This window comes from Acomys minous (genome assembly GCF_964271855.1).
Source record: "Acomys minous genome assembly, chromosome: 7".
Classification (NCBI taxonomy): domain Eukaryota; kingdom Metazoa; phylum Chordata; class Mammalia; order Rodentia; family Muridae; genus Acomys; species Acomys minous.
Genome location: NC_140488.1, coordinates 64125945 through 64146913, shown reverse-complemented (window position 1 = coordinate 64146913; position 20969 = coordinate 64125945). Strand labels below are relative to the sequence as shown.

At 32.7% G+C, this 20969-nt stretch overlaps 1 protein-coding gene across 2 annotated transcripts in view; it reads left to right on the top strand.

Annotated features, from left to right (window-relative positions):
• DACH2 (dachshund family transcription factor 2) overlaps positions 1–20969 on the top strand; it is a 519808-nt gene that overhangs the window by 447668 nt on the left and 51171 nt on the right. The window contains exon 9 of one of the 2 annotated variants that reach the window (XM_084788789.1): positions 3089–3178. The exons of the other annotated variant lie outside the window; for it this stretch is intronic. Within the exon in view, the coding sequence (XP_084644915.1) occupies positions 3089–3178 (90 nt within the window). The remainder of the gene's footprint in view (positions 1–3088; positions 3179–20969) is intronic. 2 annotated transcript variants of the gene reach the window in all.

The window sequence follows — 20969 nt, the reverse complement described above, 5'->3', positions numbered from 1 at the left end:
CCCCTCAAAGAAACATAGGCTAGCAAAATCCCTAATACCAGGGATGATAAACCTGGCTGGTTAGGATAATCAAAATGACTCCCAAAACAATATGGAATATTATTGTCTTTTACATATTAAGAGTGGAACTCTATTCCTGAAAATGCCACACACTTAGGACAAAGGAAATACATAGTATCAGCTGTATATGAGTGAAAGACTCTTTCTTATTGATCTAGCTTCCACAGTTCTGGGAAATACTATGCAACTTTTCCTAAACATCGATAGCTAGCTGCAATGCCCATGAACCATGACAGTTACTAGCATGTAAAGATATGCATAAAGGTAGAATAAATGACACTCATGTATCAATGTATGCATAGATCTTTTATTGACAGTCATTTTTCAAAGCTTAAATTCATTTTTTACTATCTATAGAAGTTTAAAAATCATTTTTCATATTTTACAAGGTTTAATAGCATGCCAATTTCATTATTTTTCTTTTTCCTTTCTTTTCTTTTTATTTTTGATGTGTTTGTCAGTGTTCCCAATATTCTTCCTTTGCTCTTAGTATATTAAAGATCTTTAGTAGTTCTCCTTTTCATAAGTTGAAATTGTTTGAGGTTTTTTTTTATCAATATAGGAAAAGCTTTTAAATTTAAGTGATTATTTTAAAATATATCTTTGATTTCCCTCAGTAAAATATCATTGATTTATATTTTTATCCTTATTTTTTCTTTCTATTTGATTTAGATTTGTAGCACAAAATATTTTACATTCTTGTGATGGGGATTTAGCTATCTGATTTTATAATTTTGTATTAGATAATACATATATTTGATAAATTAAATTCCTTTTTCTTAGATCTGTGTCATTGACTTTTAGCGTGTTAGTCACTTTACAATAACAAAACAAAATTATATAAGCATCATAAAATGATTAACAACTTAATTTGGCTCATGGTCAAAGAGGATTCATTTCACAGTCACTTACTTATATTGTTACTCAGTATATATACATATGTATGCTGAACATTGATACAAAGAACATGTGGTAAAGTACTTACTTTATAAATTCCAAAAAGCACAGACAAAGGTACACCTGAACAAAGATCTTATATTTTCGTCAAAAGCACACTTCTAGGAGCCTGACTTCATCTCCCAGGCGATGCTAACAGCTAGGGAACAACTATTTAACACACAAACTTTGAAAGGCTACCTAAGATCTAAACCACTACATTTTACCTTTTGTTCTCAGAAACTAATGTTTATCTTTTAGCCAAAGTGCAGCCAGTCCATCTCTAAGAGCTCTAAAAGTCTTAACTATTTTGGATTTACTATATAGTCCATTATCAAAGCCTTATCTATTGGTTTTATAAAAATCATTGTGTCTGTAAAGAACAAAAGAAAGTTCTCCAAGTCTAAGACAATAGAAAAGGGTTAATAGCTCCATTAGAAATTTGAAAAATAGAAAATATTTATGAATAGAGTATACCAAACTCAACAATCCAATGAATAAATCCTATAGCATTCTAGGTGTACGATAGAATGGTGAGAACTCCAAAAACTTGAGAATACCAATCCCTACATGCTCTTGCTGACTGCAGCCTTTCTGGAGTCTCATTTATGTGGGTTTTGCATACTCTCTGCAAGTTTTTTGTAGATTATTCTTGTCCTAGCATCTCAAGTCTACCTTAAAGCTTAAGGTTCAGACTCTCAGCTTGGCGCATTGCAACCACACTTTGGCTGGTATCTCATTTTTTCCTTCAGTGTATCAGTAGACATTTCTCATAACTATAATTTTTAGGTTCTGCTTGCACCCAAGCCAAATGTCATGTTCACAATGCAAAGACCTAATTGAATAAGGAAATAGATGATTTCCTTTGGGACATGGATTCTTTTTTCTTATCATGTTAATCATGGGAAACATTTCTGACGATACTCTTCACTATTGGCCTATGCAAGCTCTATTCTCAAATAAAAGTTTCACAATTTTATAAATTTTATACTTGATAGATAATGCCTTCCCACTTAATGAGATGTCATCAAGGTATATTTACTATTTCCTTGGTAGTATGTAGCTTATTTTTGTGATAGTGCTAATTTCTTTTTAAACTTCATTTACCTTGGCCTGAGTTGTATATCTATTAGTTTTCTTTTCTGTTCAGTTTGTATTTACTAGTCATTGTAATGTGCTTTATGCTCTAAATTCTCAGCATAAATTTTCTTAAAAGCAACTGGCATTGTTTATGCCATCACACAAATGTTGTGCTGTTTTGAAACTTGCACTGGCTAAATGTTAATCTATTGCATGGATGTACTGTATTTGCTTCTTCAATCTATTACATTTTTAGATATTGTACTTAATGTAGCTTTGAATATTAGTGTAGAATATTTCTGTTGACTTATGCATAAACTTATCTTGTACATATAACTGGGAGTGGAATTTATGGGTCCTATATTAATTCAATGTGATAATTACTTGAAACACTACCACACTAGAGGGTTTGGTTGGTTTTATTTTTTGGCGTTCTTATTATAAATCTACTTAGGTCCTGAATTATTGCAATTCTCAATTATTGCTATTTTCTATTATCTTTCATTTCATTAATAACAGACTGGTGTGTGTAAACTTATCTCTTTAGAATTTTGATTTAGAAACTCTAATAAAGATTTTGAGTATCTTTACTGTACTTATAGTACATGTAGACATCTTTAAAGAAATAGTTGGTAGAGTTTTTTATTTGTAAATTTGGATGTTTATATTTCATTTTTACAGCTATAGAATTCATTTATATATTTTTAATTATAAGATGCTTTTTCAGATGTATTGAAAAATATTCACTTCACTTTGATTATTATTATTTTTATTTTTCAAAATATTATTTAATGAAGAACATTTAGCTGATAGAGATAAATATTTTTATCTTTTATATTACCACTTGTGGTGAAGTATCAAAGAGTCTTTTGCAAGATGCCATTCTAGAATATATATTACTCCCTTTTCTCTAAGTGTTATAACTTTAGATCTTACACTTAGATTTATGAGCCTCTTTGAATTATTGCATTTTCTGATGGCTAGTCTACTGATTTCATTCTTTTGCATACAGATATCCAATTGTCCCAGCACCATTTGTTGAACACTTTTCTCCACTGGATTGAGTTGGCACCATTATCAAAAAAATCACTTCACCATCAAAGTAAGGGTTGATTTCTTGACTGAATTCTATCCTAAGGTCTATATCTATTTTTATGTTAGTATTACCATGACTTGAACATTGTATCTTTATAGAAAAATTTGTAATTGGGAAATGTAAGTCCATTTTAAAACCAGGATTGCTTATACTTTGGGCTCTATACATTTCCGTGAGATCTCTAGAATCAGTTTCTGCACAATTTTCTGTCAAAAGACCCATTAGAGTTTCAATAAGGATAATGCTGTTACTGCAAATAAATCGGGTGAATTTTTCCATCTTAATATTACATTTTGTGATTCATAAACACTGAACACAACTCTTCTCTTAGGATCTCCTTGGCTTTTATTTAGATGGCAAAACACATTTTATACATAACTGTAGTTGATTCTTAATTGTTAAATTATTTTTAACCAAATGCAAATGGAATGATTTGTTAATTGAAATTTCAGAATGCTTGTTGTTACTGTGCACAAATATTTTTCTGTATTGACTTTGTATTCATCTTTTTAAACATTAACTCTCTAAAGGGCATCTACAGATTACTTGAAGTTATTTCTCTATTTTCTTTATGATATATATGTATATAATTTTATATACTAGTATAGACATGTTTATCTTTCTATTGCTAGATTTTTATTATTGTTTTCTGTAAGATCTCTATTTCACTCAAGAGAAGTGGTAATATTACCATCTTTGCCTTATTTCTAATGTTCTGAGGTAAATGTTTCATTATCCCATGATTAATTATGCAATTATGAGGAGATTTTTTTATAAATTCTAATGAAGCGGTTGAAATTTTCCTTCTTTATCTACTTGACTTATATTCATGTAATGAAAGTATATTTGATTTGGTCAATTTCTTTTTTTTATTAAAAGGAGATTATTCTTGGTTTGGGTTTTTTAATCTATTAATATGCTGAATTAATTGAAAAACTTTAAAGTAAGTTCCATTATATTTTATGATAAGAAAATAACATATCCATTCTTCTAAGAAGACTTTAAGTTGGGAATATCACTGCTATTGTATTGTCATATTGCATATAGAAGCTTTCTACAGCTTTTAGTTTTTTTTATATACTTGAGGCTTTATACTCCATAAACTAAAATTCCCTATTTCCCATATCACTATTTGCTTAAATCAACTACTTTCTCTGATGCTATAATTTTGAATCCTTTAAATTCCACATGGTGGAAGAAACATGAAATACTCGTTTTCTGTGTCTACTTTATTTTACTCAATGTCATATCTTTCAGGTTTGTAGAATGTGACTGAATATTTTTAATCATTTAAAACTGAACAAGACTTGAATATCTGTGCATTATACTTTATTCATTAATTTTCCAATGGTAGATATTTTAAAGGTTTCCTTGTCTTGGCATTTTGAATAATATACCTATGACCACTGGTACACAAACATCTATTTATTTCCCCATTTTGATTCTTTTGACCCTATACCTATATGTAGAAGTACTAGGTTCTATGTTTGATATTTCAAGAAACACCAATCATCATTCCTCAGAGGTGGCTGCATAACTTTATGTTTTTGCTAGCAGTATACAGGGGTTCTGATTATCCTGCATTGCTTTTCCCTTAGTAACTTTTCACCATTTCCAAAATATAGGGCAGCTTGGTTTATTTTAGCTCAAAGTTACAGGATACATTAGTTCATTGTGGACAAAAATTCAAGACAGGCAGAAGGATTCAGACTGTCTGCCAGATAATGTGGCAGCAAGTGATCTAGTGGCAACCAACTAGGAAGCATAAAATAGGATCAGAACCATAAGTGAGTATAATTTTCAAGGGATTGTCTTTATAGGATTGTGTTTTCCAGCAAAGCACTGTTTCCCTACAATTCTGTAATCTCCCAGAATTGTGCCACTAGTTGAGAGCCAAATATTCAAAACCTGGCCCTGTGTGGCATATTCCAGAGCCAAAACATAATACTTGTCAACATGTATGATATGCTCGCTTTTTACATTTCACTGCTTAATGATGTAGAATATAATTTGTTTATCTATTAGTCATTTATGCCTTTTCAGCAGAAAATTCTATTTGAGTTCTTGTCCTTTAATCTATTTTTGCTTTGTTTTATTTTTCTATTGAATTGTAAATCTTACATAATATATTTTGGAAATTAAAACCTTAAAAGCTTCTAAAAGAGATTCTTTTACTTTATTACTCTTTTGGTTGGCATTTTTGCTATGAAAAAAACTTAGTTTGAAGTAAGTTTTTTATCATTGATTTCTTGTTTCAACTTTTGATGACATATATGGGAAGTTACTGCCAAGACTGATACCATGACATGTTTCTTCATATTCTTTTTAAAATTTTATTAATTTATTATATTACAACGCAATTGTTATCCCATCACTTGCATGCTCCCATCCCCCACTCTCTCCCACTTTAACCCTATTCCTCTCCCCTTGGTCTATGACTGAGGGGGACCTCCTCCCGCACTATATGGTCATAGGCTATCAAGTCTCATCTTGGTATCCTGTTTATTCTTTCTTTGAGTGCCACCTGGCCTCCACACCAAGGAGCACCAGAATTAATGTCAAAGTCAGTCTCCACTCTCCACATAACTGTGGAGAATGTCCTGTCCATTTGGTAGATCAGAGTAGGGGTTCGATGTTTACTATTGTATTGTCCTTAGTTAGTGCAATAGTTTGAGCAGACCCCCCTGGGCCCTGATCCACCCATCATGATGTTCTTCTTCTAGGTTTCTAGGACACTCTGGATCCTTTTATTTCCCCATCTGCTATATTTCTTTTACCTAAAGTCTCAGTAGGATGTCCTCACATCTACCCCAATCTCCTGATAAGAGAAGACTTTCATGGGAAAACTACACAGGAAATAGATAACTACACCATCACAAAAACAAAACCACAGAAATTCTCTACTGTAACAAACATCAAAAATAAAGAGACTTAACATTCGTTTGTCCCTCCCATTTTCCCCTTATTCCTCTCCCCTATGACTGTTCCTGAGGGGGGTTACTTCCCCTTGTATATGCTCATAGGGTATCAAGTCTCTTCATGGTAACCTGCTGTCCTTCCTCTGAGTGCCACCAGGTCTCCCCCTCCAGGGGACATGGTCAAAGGAGAGGCACCAGAGTATATGAGAAAGTAATATCCCACTCTCCACTCTACTGTGGAGAATGTTCTGACCATTGGCTAGGTCTGGGTAGGGGTTTAAGGTTTACCGCCTGTATTGTCCTTGGCTGATGCCTTAATTTGAGTGGGACCCCTCGGCCCAAATCTGCCTATCATAATGTTCTACTTGTAGGTTTCTAGGACGCTCTGGATCCTTTTACTTTGCCATTCTCCCATGCTTCTCTCATCTAGAGTCCCAATAGAATGTCCTCCCATCTGTCTCAGTTTCCTGGTAAGTGAAGGCTTTCATGGGACACGCCCCTTGGGCTAATATGCAGATATAAGGAGGATACAAGGGATGGGATAACCATTGAGATATAACAAGAATAAATTAATAAAAAAGGAAAAAATTCAAAGTAATAATAAAAATCATTTAAACAACTTCAAAAAACCCATTCGTTTGTCATTAATATCTCTCAACATCAATGGTCTCAACTCTCCAATAAAAAGACAGACTGAATGGATACATAAACAAGATCAATCATTCTTCTGCATTCAAGAAACACATCTCAGCCATGAGGACAGAGGTTGACTCAAAGTAAAAGGCTGGAAAAAATATACCAAGCAAATGGTCACAAGAAGCAAGCTGGTGTAGTCATTTTAATATTTAATAAAATAGACTTTCAACCAAAATTAATCAAAAGGGATGAGGAAGGACACGTCATACCTATGAAAGACAAAATCAACCAAGAGAACATCACAATTCTGAATGTCTATGCTCCAAATACAAGGCCACCCACATTTGTAAAAGAACTATTTAAAAAAGCTTAAACCAAACCCACACATTGATCCCCTCACAGTAATAGTGGGAGATTCAACACCCCACTTTCACTGAAGGATAGGTCATTGACCCAGAAACTAAGCCAAAAAGTAACATCATTAACCAACACCATAAATCAAATGGATCTAACAATTATTTACAGAACTTTTCACCCAAACACAAAGGATTAAACCTTCTTCTCAGCACCCCATGGAATCTTCTCCAAATTTGATCGCATAGTAGGTCACAAAGCAAGCCTCAACAGATATAAGAAGATTGTAATAATACCTTGTTTCTCTATATTCTTAAGAGAACATCCACAGAACTTATATTTCAATTTTGAGTCTGTTTCTTTGAATATATAAGAGCTCTTCTATTGTATATAGGTATTCAGTTTTGTTATACCTCCCACTGAAGGAACTATTATTTCCTGTTGGGTATTATTGAAACCCTTCTGAACATCACTTGAATAAACACTGATCAATGATTGATTGTCTGAACTCTTCTCAGTTTCATTTGCTTATATTACAATTGTTATGATAGTGCCTTCATAGATTTTGAATTTATGATATGTGACCTATTCCATTTTTTAATTTCGCAGTATTTATTGTAACTATTTGGAATTCTGGTGATTTCATATGAATATGGAGATGGTTTGATTAATTCTTCTTCTTCTTCTTCTTCTTCTTCTTCTTCTTCTTCTTCTTCTTCTTCTTCCTCTTCTTCTTCTTCTTCTTCCTCTTCTTCTTCTTCTTCTTCCTCCTCCTTTATTTATTTATTTATTGTTTAAAACTGCCATGAGAATTTACAGATAGTTTTCACTGAATCTCTAGATCTTCGCAGGTCATTAAGCCTTCCGATCACTTCAAATAGTGGGTCTTCTCACTTACTTAAGGACTAAAAATTTCAACAGGTTTATAGCTTTCAGTGTTCAAATATTTTATGACATTGGATTGATTTCTAAGTTTTTCTTTTTTGATGCTATTGCAAGTGGGATTATTTTTTCTACTCTATTCAGAGAGTTCATACTGATTTTTTAATCCTGTTACTCTGATTAGCATGTTTTAATTCTGTCAATGTTATTATGGGACTTTTAACAGGTTTTTTTCTATAAAAAGTAGGTTATAAGAAACCAATGTTGCTTATCACTGTTTTGTGTCTTGAACTGACTTTAAATTCCTTAGATAAAATATATTTTTCATGGTGTGTAATTATTTTAGATATTGATGAGTTTTTATTATTCTTACTGATTTTAATTATTCTTACCTTACTAGGTACTTTTTCTTACATATTCATAATTTATTGTAATTCATATTTACCTGTAATATTATTTCTTTTTTATCATGGAAATACAGACATCATGGAATGAATTAGGGAAATATAATTAGCTGTGGTGTGTTCTCTACCTTCATTTTTAAGCCAGAAGAGATCATCAGATTTCCTCGAACTTGAGGTACATATAATTGTTAGCCACCATGTGGATTCTGGAAATCAAACACAGATCCTCTGGAAGAGCAGCCAAGACTCTGAAATGTTGAGCTATCGCTCCAGTCTATAAGAAGTAGTTTTATCTCAGGAAAACTTTTTCATAATGATGAGATATGATGAATATTGAGTTACAGTCAGAATTTTAGATACACCAAGATAGGAAAGATGTTATCGTCAAGGCTGCCAAATACAAATAGCCAAAATACTATAAATGTAACATTTAAATATTTCTTGGTTTTTTCATGCTTCTTCTTTCTATAGGTAGGTTATTGTATGTATATGTAATAATATAAATATATATGTAAAATATTTAATAAAAAAGAAAAAACATAAAAAATAAAATCTTTTATAATTCTCAAGTGTCATTATTTAGACCACTAACTTATGAACCAGTAATAATTTTCATAACCAACTGGAAATATGTATAATATATTTTCTTTATTCTAATTAGTATATTTTTTGACAAGGAGTAAAACAGTACTTGTATATGTCTAGATATAAGGGAATTAAATGTAAAGAACAATATTGGAAATTATATGGAGTTAAAATTAGAGAGTTCAGGTGAGATAAAATTTTGCTAACTCCTACATTTCAATTCTATACCAATGTTTCTAAAAATAAACTTATTTTGCTTCTATATACAACATTCTATACCAGTGAATTAAAAATAATTTTCTGAGTCACAGTTAAGGTTTAAAGTTGAGTAGTAGATTCACTAATCTACATTTTGTTCTATCTCCCCTATATATTTCTATATACCCCCTTCTTTCTTTTCAACTCCTATCTCCAAACCTAAGAATGAAAGATAAAGGAAAAGAGAGACATCCCTGAGTCCAACCTTGTTTTCTCTCTAAATAAGACCAGCAATAACTTATAACCAACTCCTGTTGAAAATAACCCTCTATAGCCCAAGAAAGCAACCAAAAACCTACTCACCCCCTTAAAGGAAATGGGGGTGTCTTTATCTTAAGGTTTCTTCCAGCTAATTTCAGACAGATAAAATCTTTGTAGGGGCCCAAATAAAATTGGAGAAATGGTTAAACAAGCTAGCAATTACATTTGTGGTCCAGCTTCTAAATGTTGAGAAATTCCTGGCTTAAACATAGTCCTGTGTGGGACAGTCTGAAATGCTGGACCAATTGGAATTGGAATCTTTCTTTGAAAGGGTCCTGGAAGCTGTCCTGTTCTGATGAGTAACAGCAAATGAAGCACTCTGTGTTGGATCATGAAGGATGCAGGATGTCAGTGTCCAGCAAGCTGAGAGGAATGAATCCTGTCAGGTCTGGTCCAGTGTCAGTGTCCAGTTCTTTTGTTCTGAAAATATATATTTTCTCACAAGCATTATACAGTCCTAAAATTATAAATGTATAAGGTGTGCATGATGTGGAGAACAATTAAGGCTAGTTTTCTGCTCTTTATATGAGCAGGAAAAAAAGACATTTGTAAATCTTCATTAATGCCATACTAAGAATGGCATTTAATAATAATTCATAGGGGTTCTGTAGCCAACAAGAAGCATTGTCTATGCCTAGACACTCATGTCTCAGCCAGTCTCAGAGATTTTCCCATATAGTAGTTTTAGCAATATAGGTTACCTGCTTGTTCTGCAGTTTAAATTCTTCACATCCCGATTGTATCCCTCTCCCTTATCCCCTCTTGATCTCCCTCCCTCCCTCATGTCCTTTCCCTTCCTCCCCTAGTCCTCAGAAAGGGGAGACCTCTTCACCTAACATCTGACCTCTCAGCCTATCAAGTCTCATCTGTACTTCCTGTATCCTCTTCCTCCATATCAGTTGTATCCTAATCATAGCTGTAAAATTGTTTTCATATCACAGTTTTTGTCATATTGCCACATGATTTGCATGCAATGTCAAGATAATTAGAAACATGATCACTGATGTAGAGGCCGTAGAGGGATGCTGCTGACTGGATTGTTCTGTATGGCTTGCTCAGCCTGAACCCAGGCCTACCAGCCCAGGAACAGCACCACCCACAAGAAATGGGCTATCCTCCATCAATCTGTAATTGAGAAAATGTCTCACAGCTGGGTCTTATGGAGGCATTTTCTCAATCGAGGCTCCCTCCTTTCAGATAACTTTACCTCTACATCGGTGGCTACTGCTAGGTTCCTGCCCTGTTTGAGTTCGTGTCCTGACTTCCTTCAGGGATGAACAGTGATATGGAAGTGTCAACCAAATAAACCCTCTCCTCCCCAGCTTGCTTTTATGTCATGGTGTTTCATGGCAGTAATAGAAGCTGTAACTAACACACCACTCTTGTAAAGTATGCAAAGTTGTTGTATGTAAAACAACAACAACAAAAAAGAAACATGATCACTATAAAGTTATTCCATTTTACCTACAATAACATTTTAAAAATATAGTTTATTAATTTATTCATATTACATCTCAATTGTTATCTCATCCCTTGCCTGCCTACAATAATATTTAAAAATATATTTTACTCTTTCCATGACTTCTATTCATGCTCATCAATATAGCTATTAAAATATATAAATCATAGTTAATATTTGGAAAATTAATGCAAATGATTTTTATTGCAATGAATAATTAATATAGTTATATTGATTATATAACTTTTACAATTTCATTTTATGATCAGGTATTTGTCTTCATTAATATAACATTGTCTAATAGTTATTAGAATCACAGAATGATTAATTGTAAAAATATTTTAAACTCAAAGTATTATTTTGTTTTTTCTTCTAAAAAAAAGTGTTATCAAATATTAATTCTTAACTTAATCTAAATTTCTTTCTTATATTAACTATATTATATTAGTTATTTGTGAAAATTATTGAAAACTGGAATATTAAGTTATTTTAGGAATTAAAATACAATGGTATTTATTGTTTAGATTATCATTAATAATGATTTTATGTGATAATGATCAGAGATAACATAACTACTATAATGTCATAATGTCAAATCTTCAAATCATCAATTCATATGGGAATTATGAAATAAAAATTAAAATAAGAGCACAGTTTTCACATGAATAGTATTCTAAGGATTATAACGTAGATTATTATTATTAATTACAATAAATAATTCATTGTAAACTATGTTTGTTTCCCTTGCATTTTCATGTTATGGTAGCTTAATGATGCAACAAAGTTTAAAGCCTTCCTTCAGGATGCTCAAATATAATAATAGACTATTACCCAAGTAAATCATTACATTCTTACAATAAAGATTTTTTCTGTGACTTTACTGTACTTTGAAATAATATATATTAGGTATTTCTAATAGACATGCTTAATGCTATTTAATCCGAGAGTACTTGAATGTGATGCCACAGCAATTGGTAGATATATCTTAAAATTTAAATAAAAGTACTCAAATATTTTCATAGCAGGAATAAAAGAGATATGATGGAAAAATTGCCAGAGGTCTTCCCCAACCCATTGACAGGGTGGCCCACTACAGGATATAAGGAGCCTGCAATTGAGGAATGAGTCAAGCCTAGTGGTCATGTGGTCAGGGGAATCTTGCAGTTTTGACAAGCAACCCAATTGCTTCTTTATTTCTACATGTTTTATATAAAAAAGACAGAGTAGGGCTGGAGAGATGGCTCAGTGGTTAAGAGCACCACCTGCTCTTCCAGAGGTTCTGAGTTCAATTCCCAGCAACCACATGGTGGCTCACAATCACCTATAATGTAATCTGATGCCCTCTTCTGCAGATAAAGCACTCATATGCAATAGATAAAATAAATAAATCTTTAAAAAAGACAGAGTAACAATTATCCGAGGTGTACAATTGTATCACATTGTCTCCAGACATGTGTTTGATTTTTCATTACATATTTCTACTTACAAGTTCAGTCACAATTAAAAAATACAAATAGAGCAAATTTTATTTTTATTATCGGCCTTATAACTCCAATTCAAGGAATCTAAATGTCTCTGTCAGAGCAAACACATTTATTATATGACAGCTTGCTTTTAGGCTGGCAGTATTTGCAGTTTTAAAACTCTCCAGACAAAATATCTGAACAGGTATTTTTATAAATAGCAAATAGTAATACTTAACTCCTTTTACTGTATTGTTTCATCATCTATGCTATAAAGTAGAAAATGATTATTTTAGTCAATTTATTTTATTTAGTGAGTTATATTCCTTCAGGGATGTACCCTGTATGACCCCTAGATTTAAACTGCATTTTCAGAGAGCTCTAGCTGTATTGTTTTTTTTTTTAATGGGATTAAATATGTATCCTATTTTTCTAGCAGGTAAAAGTTTGTCAATTGTCTCTGTTTACCCTGTACCAATTATACTTTTTGAGTGTGCTTAAGGGCTGATACCCAGAGAAATGACCTCATCTAGATCGGTGCTTAATGATCTACAGAGCATGAGGAAGACTTCCTAATAAGGCCAGACAAAGATATTTTCCCAAAAGCAGAAGAGATAGTAAGATTAATTTCTTAGGAAAAGACATAAAATGAATAATAATGAAGAAAGTCTCTAAGAATGCAAAATGCAGAGATACAAATCTAAAAGTGATAGAAAGCAGTGATTGTAGTACTTAATTCAGCTTTTTGGGGAAACTGTCATGCAGCTGTGCTGGCTTCATGACTATTGCCATTTCCACTGAATATGGTTGTATTAGGGAAATAAAGAAAAAGAAAGCCCATTGAATTAAGATCACAAAACTCAAGAAAGTTTTCCAGTGTTCAATAATATAGGAGGAAGGGCAATAGAAATACAGCCCTGGTGGCACAAAAATCAAGAGATAAAGCCTTCACACAAAAGTCATAATACTAAATCTATGGTATTTTCATAAAGTAGTTATATGTGGCTACCAGACAAAGGCAACACAGCTTTTAAAAATTAAAGTATAATTACATAATTTTTGTCCTTTCCATTACTTCTTACAAACTAACCTATGACTCCTCCCTCTATCCTCTTATATTTTCTCCTTTACTCACTCTCATATTTTTGGCCTTATTTTAATTATTATTGCGCACATATATGCATAAAAATAAAAATCTGACTGGTTTACTTAGTGCTGTTTTTTATGATTTTCAGAGCTGAGACTTAACAAGCATAACAAGTCAGGGGTGTTCATTCTCCCAATCAAAAGTCATTAGCTGCCTGTAGTTCTTTGTCTGGGATTGGCCCAATGTTATCCCCTCTTACCACTCTAGCATATCTGGTGCTGATGACATAATTTAGGTATTGTTTAGGCAACTATATTGATGACAAATGCACATAATTTTTCTGTCATTTCTAGGTGACACAATCTCACACCATAAAGACTCTTACAGTCTTTATATTTTCATTTCCTTGAAGATTTTTTCTGAGCCTAAGTAGAAAGGTTGTATTATAGCTGTACCAGTGATCATTTATTCTCAGCATTTTGACCAGCTTTGTTTCCTGTAATGGTCTCCGTTACAAAAAAAAAAAAAAAAAAAAAAAAGGTGGAGGGGGTGGAGACTTTTAATTAGGCACAAGGGCAAAAGTTATCTGTGGATATAAGGATCAGTATTTAGAAAAAATGCAGTGAAAATCATGGTAATCTAATAAAGTGGCAGTAATAGGCTATCTTTTTTATTAATTTATTCATATTACATCTCAATGGTTATCCCATCCCTTGTATCCTCCCATTCCTCCCTCCCTCCCATTTTCCCCTTACTCCCCTCCCCTATGACTGTGACTGAGGGGGACTTCCTCCCTCTTTATATGCTAATAGGGTATCAAGTCTCTTCTTGGTAGCCTGCTATCCTTCCTCTGAGTTCCACCAGGTCTCCCCATCCAGAGGATGTGGTCAAATATGAGGCACCAGAATACGTGTGAAAGTCACCTTGCACAAAACTCAAATCCAAGTGGATCAAAGACCTCAACATAAAACTGGAGACACTAAGTCACTTAGAAGAAAAAGGGGGGAAGAGCCTGGAACACTTTGGCATAGGAGACAACTTCCTCAACAGAACACCAACAGCCCAGGCCTTAAGGTCAACAATTAATAAATGGGACCTCATGAGGCTGAGAAGCTTCTGTACGGCAGAAGACACTGTCAAGAGAACAAAGTGACAACCTACAGACTGGGAAGACTGGGAAAGGATCTTCACCAACCCTACATCTGACAAAAGTCTAATATCCAAAATATATAAAGAACTCAAGAAATTAAACACCATCAAACCAAATAACCCAACTGAGAAATGGGGCTTGGAACTAAACAGAGAATTCTCAACAGAGGAATATCAAATGGCTGAGAAACACTTAAAGAAATGCTCAACCTCCTTAATCATCAGGGAAATGTAAATCAAAACAACTCTGAGATTCCATCTTACACCCATCAGAATGGCTAAGACTAAAAAATTCAAGTGACACCACATGCTGGTGAGGATGTGGAGAGAGAGGAACACTCCTTCATTGCTGGTGGGAATCCAAACTAGTACAGCCACTTTGGAAATCTATCTGGTGCTATCTCAGAAACCTGGGAATAGGGCTTCCTCAATACCCAGCTATTCCACTCCTTGGAATATACCCAGAAGATGCTCCAGCACACAACAAGAAACTTTTCTCAACCATGTTCACAGCAGCCTTATTCATAATAGCCAGAACATGGAATCAGCCTAAGTGTCCCTCAGTAGAAGAATGAATAAAGAAACTGTGGTATATTTACACTATGCAATACTACTCAGCTATTAAAAACAAGGAATTCCCGAAATTTGTAATAGGCTATCTTAAAAGATATACCATTTGTCATCACTAATCCCAAGTTGTTCGTGAGGTTTATAGTACCAAGATGATTCTCTTTGTGTTGGATGAACCTTATGTCCAATTGGATTGCTGTAGGTTAATGACAATTTTTGAGTGTTACTATTGCACCTTAAATATACTGTGCCATTCTGGCCTTTGAGTTTCATAGGCATCACAGCTAGACAGGAATATTGGTTGGTTTCCTCTCTTATCAGTTTCATAGCACCATCACGTACCATGAAAACTGTTTCTCAGAAAAGAGGCTTTCAAATTAGATTCAGCTCAAATCATCTGAGTCCTGTGTCCAAAATGCCTTGTATTTTAGCATTAGAGACTTACCTTCAACTTTGGGAATGCCATGAAAGGCAACAGATGTAGCTTATATTGTTTTGCGAGTTTCTTGGGCTCCCCTAAGCAACAACTTGAAAGGAAAATTTTCATGGCTGGTGCTTGAGAATTTGTTAGATAATCTATGGTTCTAAGGGAAGCATTGTCAAGCCAAGTGGCATACTTTCTTCATATATATATATATATATATATATATATATATATATATATATATATATAGTGTATGTATATATAATTATACATCTATATTAGATAACTTTAGATAAATATAACACAATATGATTCTTTAAGGTTTTTTCAGGGATTCTTCAGGTTCTGTACCATTCTTCCTATTTCCTTCTGTATTGACCTTCCTCCTCATATAGATGCCCTCTCAATTTTTCACATTTATCTCTTCATATTTTTCTATTCTACCTCTCATATCTAGAATCCCTCACCTCATTATAATCCCTTTTTTTCTCAAGTTTTTGTGATGAGTCCAGGTTATATACCTGCATCTAAAGATACGGAACTGTGAACCATAGGTGAGAGAAAACATTTTGGGTTTGTCTTTCTGGGTCTGGGATACCTCACTCATTGTAATATTTTTTAGTTCAATCTATTTGTCTGTAAATTTCATGATTTTACTTTTCTTTACATGTGAATACTTTTCCATTGTATATATAGAGAACATTTATCCATTCATAAGTGGTGTGTGTGTGTGTGTGTGTGTGTGTGTGTGTGTGTGTGTTGTTTCCACTACCTAGTTGTTGTGAATAGTGTAGTAATGAAGACTACAAGTGTCTGTTGGGTAGGATGTTGACTTAGGTCATACAACAAGGAGTGGTATAAATGGGAGTTCCTCTTTCTCCACATACTCACCAGCATTTATTTATTGTTAGTTGTTTTGTTGATTTTAGAAATTCTAACTTGATGGAAGATGAAATTTCATAGTGTTTTTAATTGCATGCCTTAGTCACTTTCATTTCCTCTTTTGAGAACTCTGTTCAGATCTATAGGTCATTTTAATTGGATCATTTTTCCTCTTAACTAATTCTTAGCTAAACTTTTTATATCCAGGATATTAATTTTTTATCAGCTGTATATAGCTGGCAAAGATTTTTAGCCTTAAATTATCCTTTGTTTTGTCCTAATGATAAACATAAGGCTATCCATAAAATTCTAGTTCATATGTTATATTAAAACCATAAAATATAGATTATTCAAAAGCAAGAAAGTTATAATACAGAAAGCAATGTTGAAAACGTCAGTTTTTATCAATATAAAGTACAAATCTTTTAGTTCTACTTTCATAAATTATATGATACAAAAGAAAAATGAAACCAGATATGTGATTATAAATATCTTTGAACATGAATGGAGTCAAACTTTCACAAGATATTCAAGAAACCAACAAACTGAATATTTAATCTTTCATGTACCTTACAAACAGAACTATTTTTACATACTATACATACTTCTTAGAGAAGTGAAACCTCTGCATCCTTAAAAATGAGTAGATTATATGGGTGCAGTAATGCACACCTATAACCCCAGCACCGTGGGAGCCAAAGGCAAGCAGATCTCCATGAGCTGAAGGCAGCCAGGTCTACAAAATGAGTCTAGAACAGCCAAGGCTACACAGAGAACTCTGATTTTAAAACCAAATAAATAAACAATCAAACAAATAAATAAATAAAATAAAAAGGAATAGATTAGCATGATTGCAAATGCCAGAAATTAAAAAGCAAAGAATGTAGAACTGAGAAGGTAGGGGCAGGAAGTTCAGGAGTTTAAGGTTATCCTCAGTTATACATGGACTCCAAAGCTAGTGTAGTTTATGTGTGACATTGTCTCATTCAAGCAAAACAAAACAAAAACAAATAAATGGATATAACAAATATAGAAAAAAACCAAAAAGAATGAATTATGAAAACTGTCAGACTAGCCTCTTAACTAACAAATATATTACCAAGAAATAAAATAACATAAGCTTTGGAACTCAAAGACTGATTAGTACATAAACTATTCTACTGGCCAGAAATTTTTAAAAAATGTACTGAATTAGAATTTTGAATTGAAAATATTTATCTAAGCAACAGTATGTATAAAATTGATAGTTCAAGATCAACAAGAACTGGGGAAAATGTAAGTAAGAATGGGTCAAGAAGTCCCAACATATCTGTGAGCTATGAGGAGAAAATAAATAATAATGAAGAAAAGTAATATTTACAGAGAAAATGGATGACATTTTCTGAACTTTTTGTTTCTCTTATAAATTGAGATATTGTTTGCAAGTGGAAGAAGCGTGTTTGATATTCATGAGAAGAAATAAGAAGTGACATGAGGCACTATTACATTTCATAAAATGTTTTTTATTTATCTCTGAGTGGAAAAGGTAAAGTTTTTATGTTGTAAGTTAAAAATTATTGTGCAAAAATAATATAGCACTTAGTGAATGCCCATGTATAAGTGTAAGTACATGTAAGTGCATGCTGTGCCCAGATGGTAGGCTGAAAAACAAATTTCACAATTTTCTTTGATGTAACTTGATTGATTTAAGTAAAATATAAATGTTATACTTTGTTATTAGTAGTTTGACGGTGCTATGAATTTAGAACTTTAACATGGATGGATTTTAAAAAGCTTAGCAAATAGTGTATCTCTGTGAAAACATATTATTTGATTTTTACTAAGTTGAATATGTTTCATGAAACCACCACAAAGTGGATCAGTACGGAGAGAACTGCCAAAATAAAAAACCTTCCTGAGAAAAATGTAGAAATAGAGTTCTGAAGAGAGAAGCTAAAGTGCCAGTTACAAGTCCTGCTTCTGTAATCTCTAGCATGCTCTTTGATCAAATTTATACACAGCATGCTGCTCTGGAAACACTATCAATTTGTTTTCTTCTTTTGCTATTTTAGTCTGTACAGGATTTAAGCATCAATATCCTGTTTGACAGAGTGCACTTTTTTCATAAAAAAACACTTAGTAGCCTAATAAATGACTGCTTCCTGAAGACATGAAAGAAAATTCTATGTTTGAAGATATAAGATGTTTTCAGGAGGATTTCATATATACATTTTATATACATAATACAAATAAACCTTCATTAAATCTAATATCTTTCTGTCTTTAACTATGTATATAACAGTCTGTCTTCCACTCAAAAGGAAGGCAATAAAAATATATGAAAAACGGCAAATGAAATATGGAAACATCTAATAATGGAAGACAAAGAAAAAAGAGACATCCTTGAGTCAAACCTTGTTTTCTCTCTAAATAAGACCAATAATAACTTGTAACCAACTTCCATTAAAACAAAAAAAAAGAGGGAATATAGAAATATATAGGGAAGGTAGAACAAAAAGTAGATTAGTGAATCTACTCTTCAATTTAATGCCTCAATTGTCACTCACAGGGTTATTTTTAATTCACTAGTATAGAATTTTGTATATAGATGCAAAGTAAGTTTAATTTTAGGTACAGTGGTATAGAATTCGAATATAAGATTATTCTTCACCTACACTATATATATTTCTACTATAATATGAAGTATTTTACCCATATAACTCAATTATAATACAAAGTTTACTACCAATACTTTGAAAAGTGTTATTGCAGGCTGTTTGGGATAAATAAGTTATACAAGTTAAGTGTTGGTTGATAATATCATGTTCATATCAATCACTAGTCTATTTTTATGACAAGAACATACATCTTAGGTACAACAAATAGATGGGATTCTATTTAAAGATAAGGTAAAACAGTTAGATAAGGTCTTCAAAAACCTCAGAGATGTACAGAATACGGTATTTTATGTTTTTATTATTTTAAAGATTCACTGACAATGAGACAGGTTAATTCCTGGCAACACTCAGCCTACCTGAAAAAGAATGGCATCAAAGAACCTCCTTATGGAAATGGCTTCAAATGTGGCAAACAAGCCATTAGGAAACTGTCCTCATTTCTACCACAGACAGAATTCTGCCTCAAAAAAGGCAATTTTGGATACAGGCAGTGTCGATGGCCAAACTGCCAAGATAGGGTAAGCAAGTCCTCAATAGTTCCTGCCTACAAATATGTCTGTCAGATATACTGGGTTGGAAGGCTGAAGATGGTGCTCCAAGGTTATAGAGAGTTTTGGGTTCAGGTAGCAAATTTTCTCTGTTGTCTTCTCATTTTGGAAGCTGCTAACATGCACTCCCGGTATACTCAGGTAATTAATTTTATTCCTTCTGAAGTCTCTGATGGGGTTGGAGACCAGATAGTTTGACTTTACAATTAAGCTTAGTTATTTATGGGTTAATATATGTTTAGGTCTACATAGACGTTTTAAGTTGATAATGACAAGATATGATAGATATTGCTTTACATTCAAAATGTTAAAGGCACCAAGATATTTTCTTCAAGGCTGTCAAATGGAAATAGCAAAACACTAGGAATGTAACATTTGTATGATTCCTTATTGTTTCATGATTCTTCTTGCTATAGGCAGTTCATTGTATATATGTGTAATAATATAAATGTAAATGTTAAAAATAAAACAATATTTAATTAAAAGAAAAGAAATATGCTACCATATATTATAATCCCAGCATTAAGATAGCATATATGGAAAGATAGTGGTTTAGAATCCAGTCTGGGACACATGGTGATATGCTATCTCAAAAATAGTATATACTATACTAAAACTAAGATTTTTCTATACAGGTTATTATGAATCAGACATTGTAAGTGAAATTTGAGGGGGAAATAACTTATTTTAATATATAAAAGTCAGAATAGCATATTCAAGTGATCACAAGTACAAATAATATTAAATATGCATGTGGCAAAAGCACTGTCAAATACATCATTTAGTTTAAGATTTTTAAGAATATAGAGTGGTAACCACATCTATTTCATGGCATATAGCACTATGTCACCCAAACATTAATTTTTTTTGTCTTATACTTTATCGATAACATGGTACTTAAATAAAATTAAATATATTTTGGTACAACCTGTTTTATAAACTTCACTTAATTCATATTAGTCTTTTTTCCAGTATACATATATTATAACATGTTGTAGACTAACTGTATAAAAAGAAATTTGAGCTAGCTGCATCTGGTAATACTGGCATATAATCTAAAATATTGGGGATGATAAAGCAGATAGACCAAAATGGCATGTAAAAAGGGGGCTGAGAATATAAACCAGTGGCAAAGCACTTACCGAGCCAGTGAGAGACTTCAGGGTCAATCCTCAGTATGAGAAATATAAAAAAGAGCAAAACTAGTAAACAAAACCAAGTGGGCTATGTTATCATAGCATGATAGCATATGTTTATAAT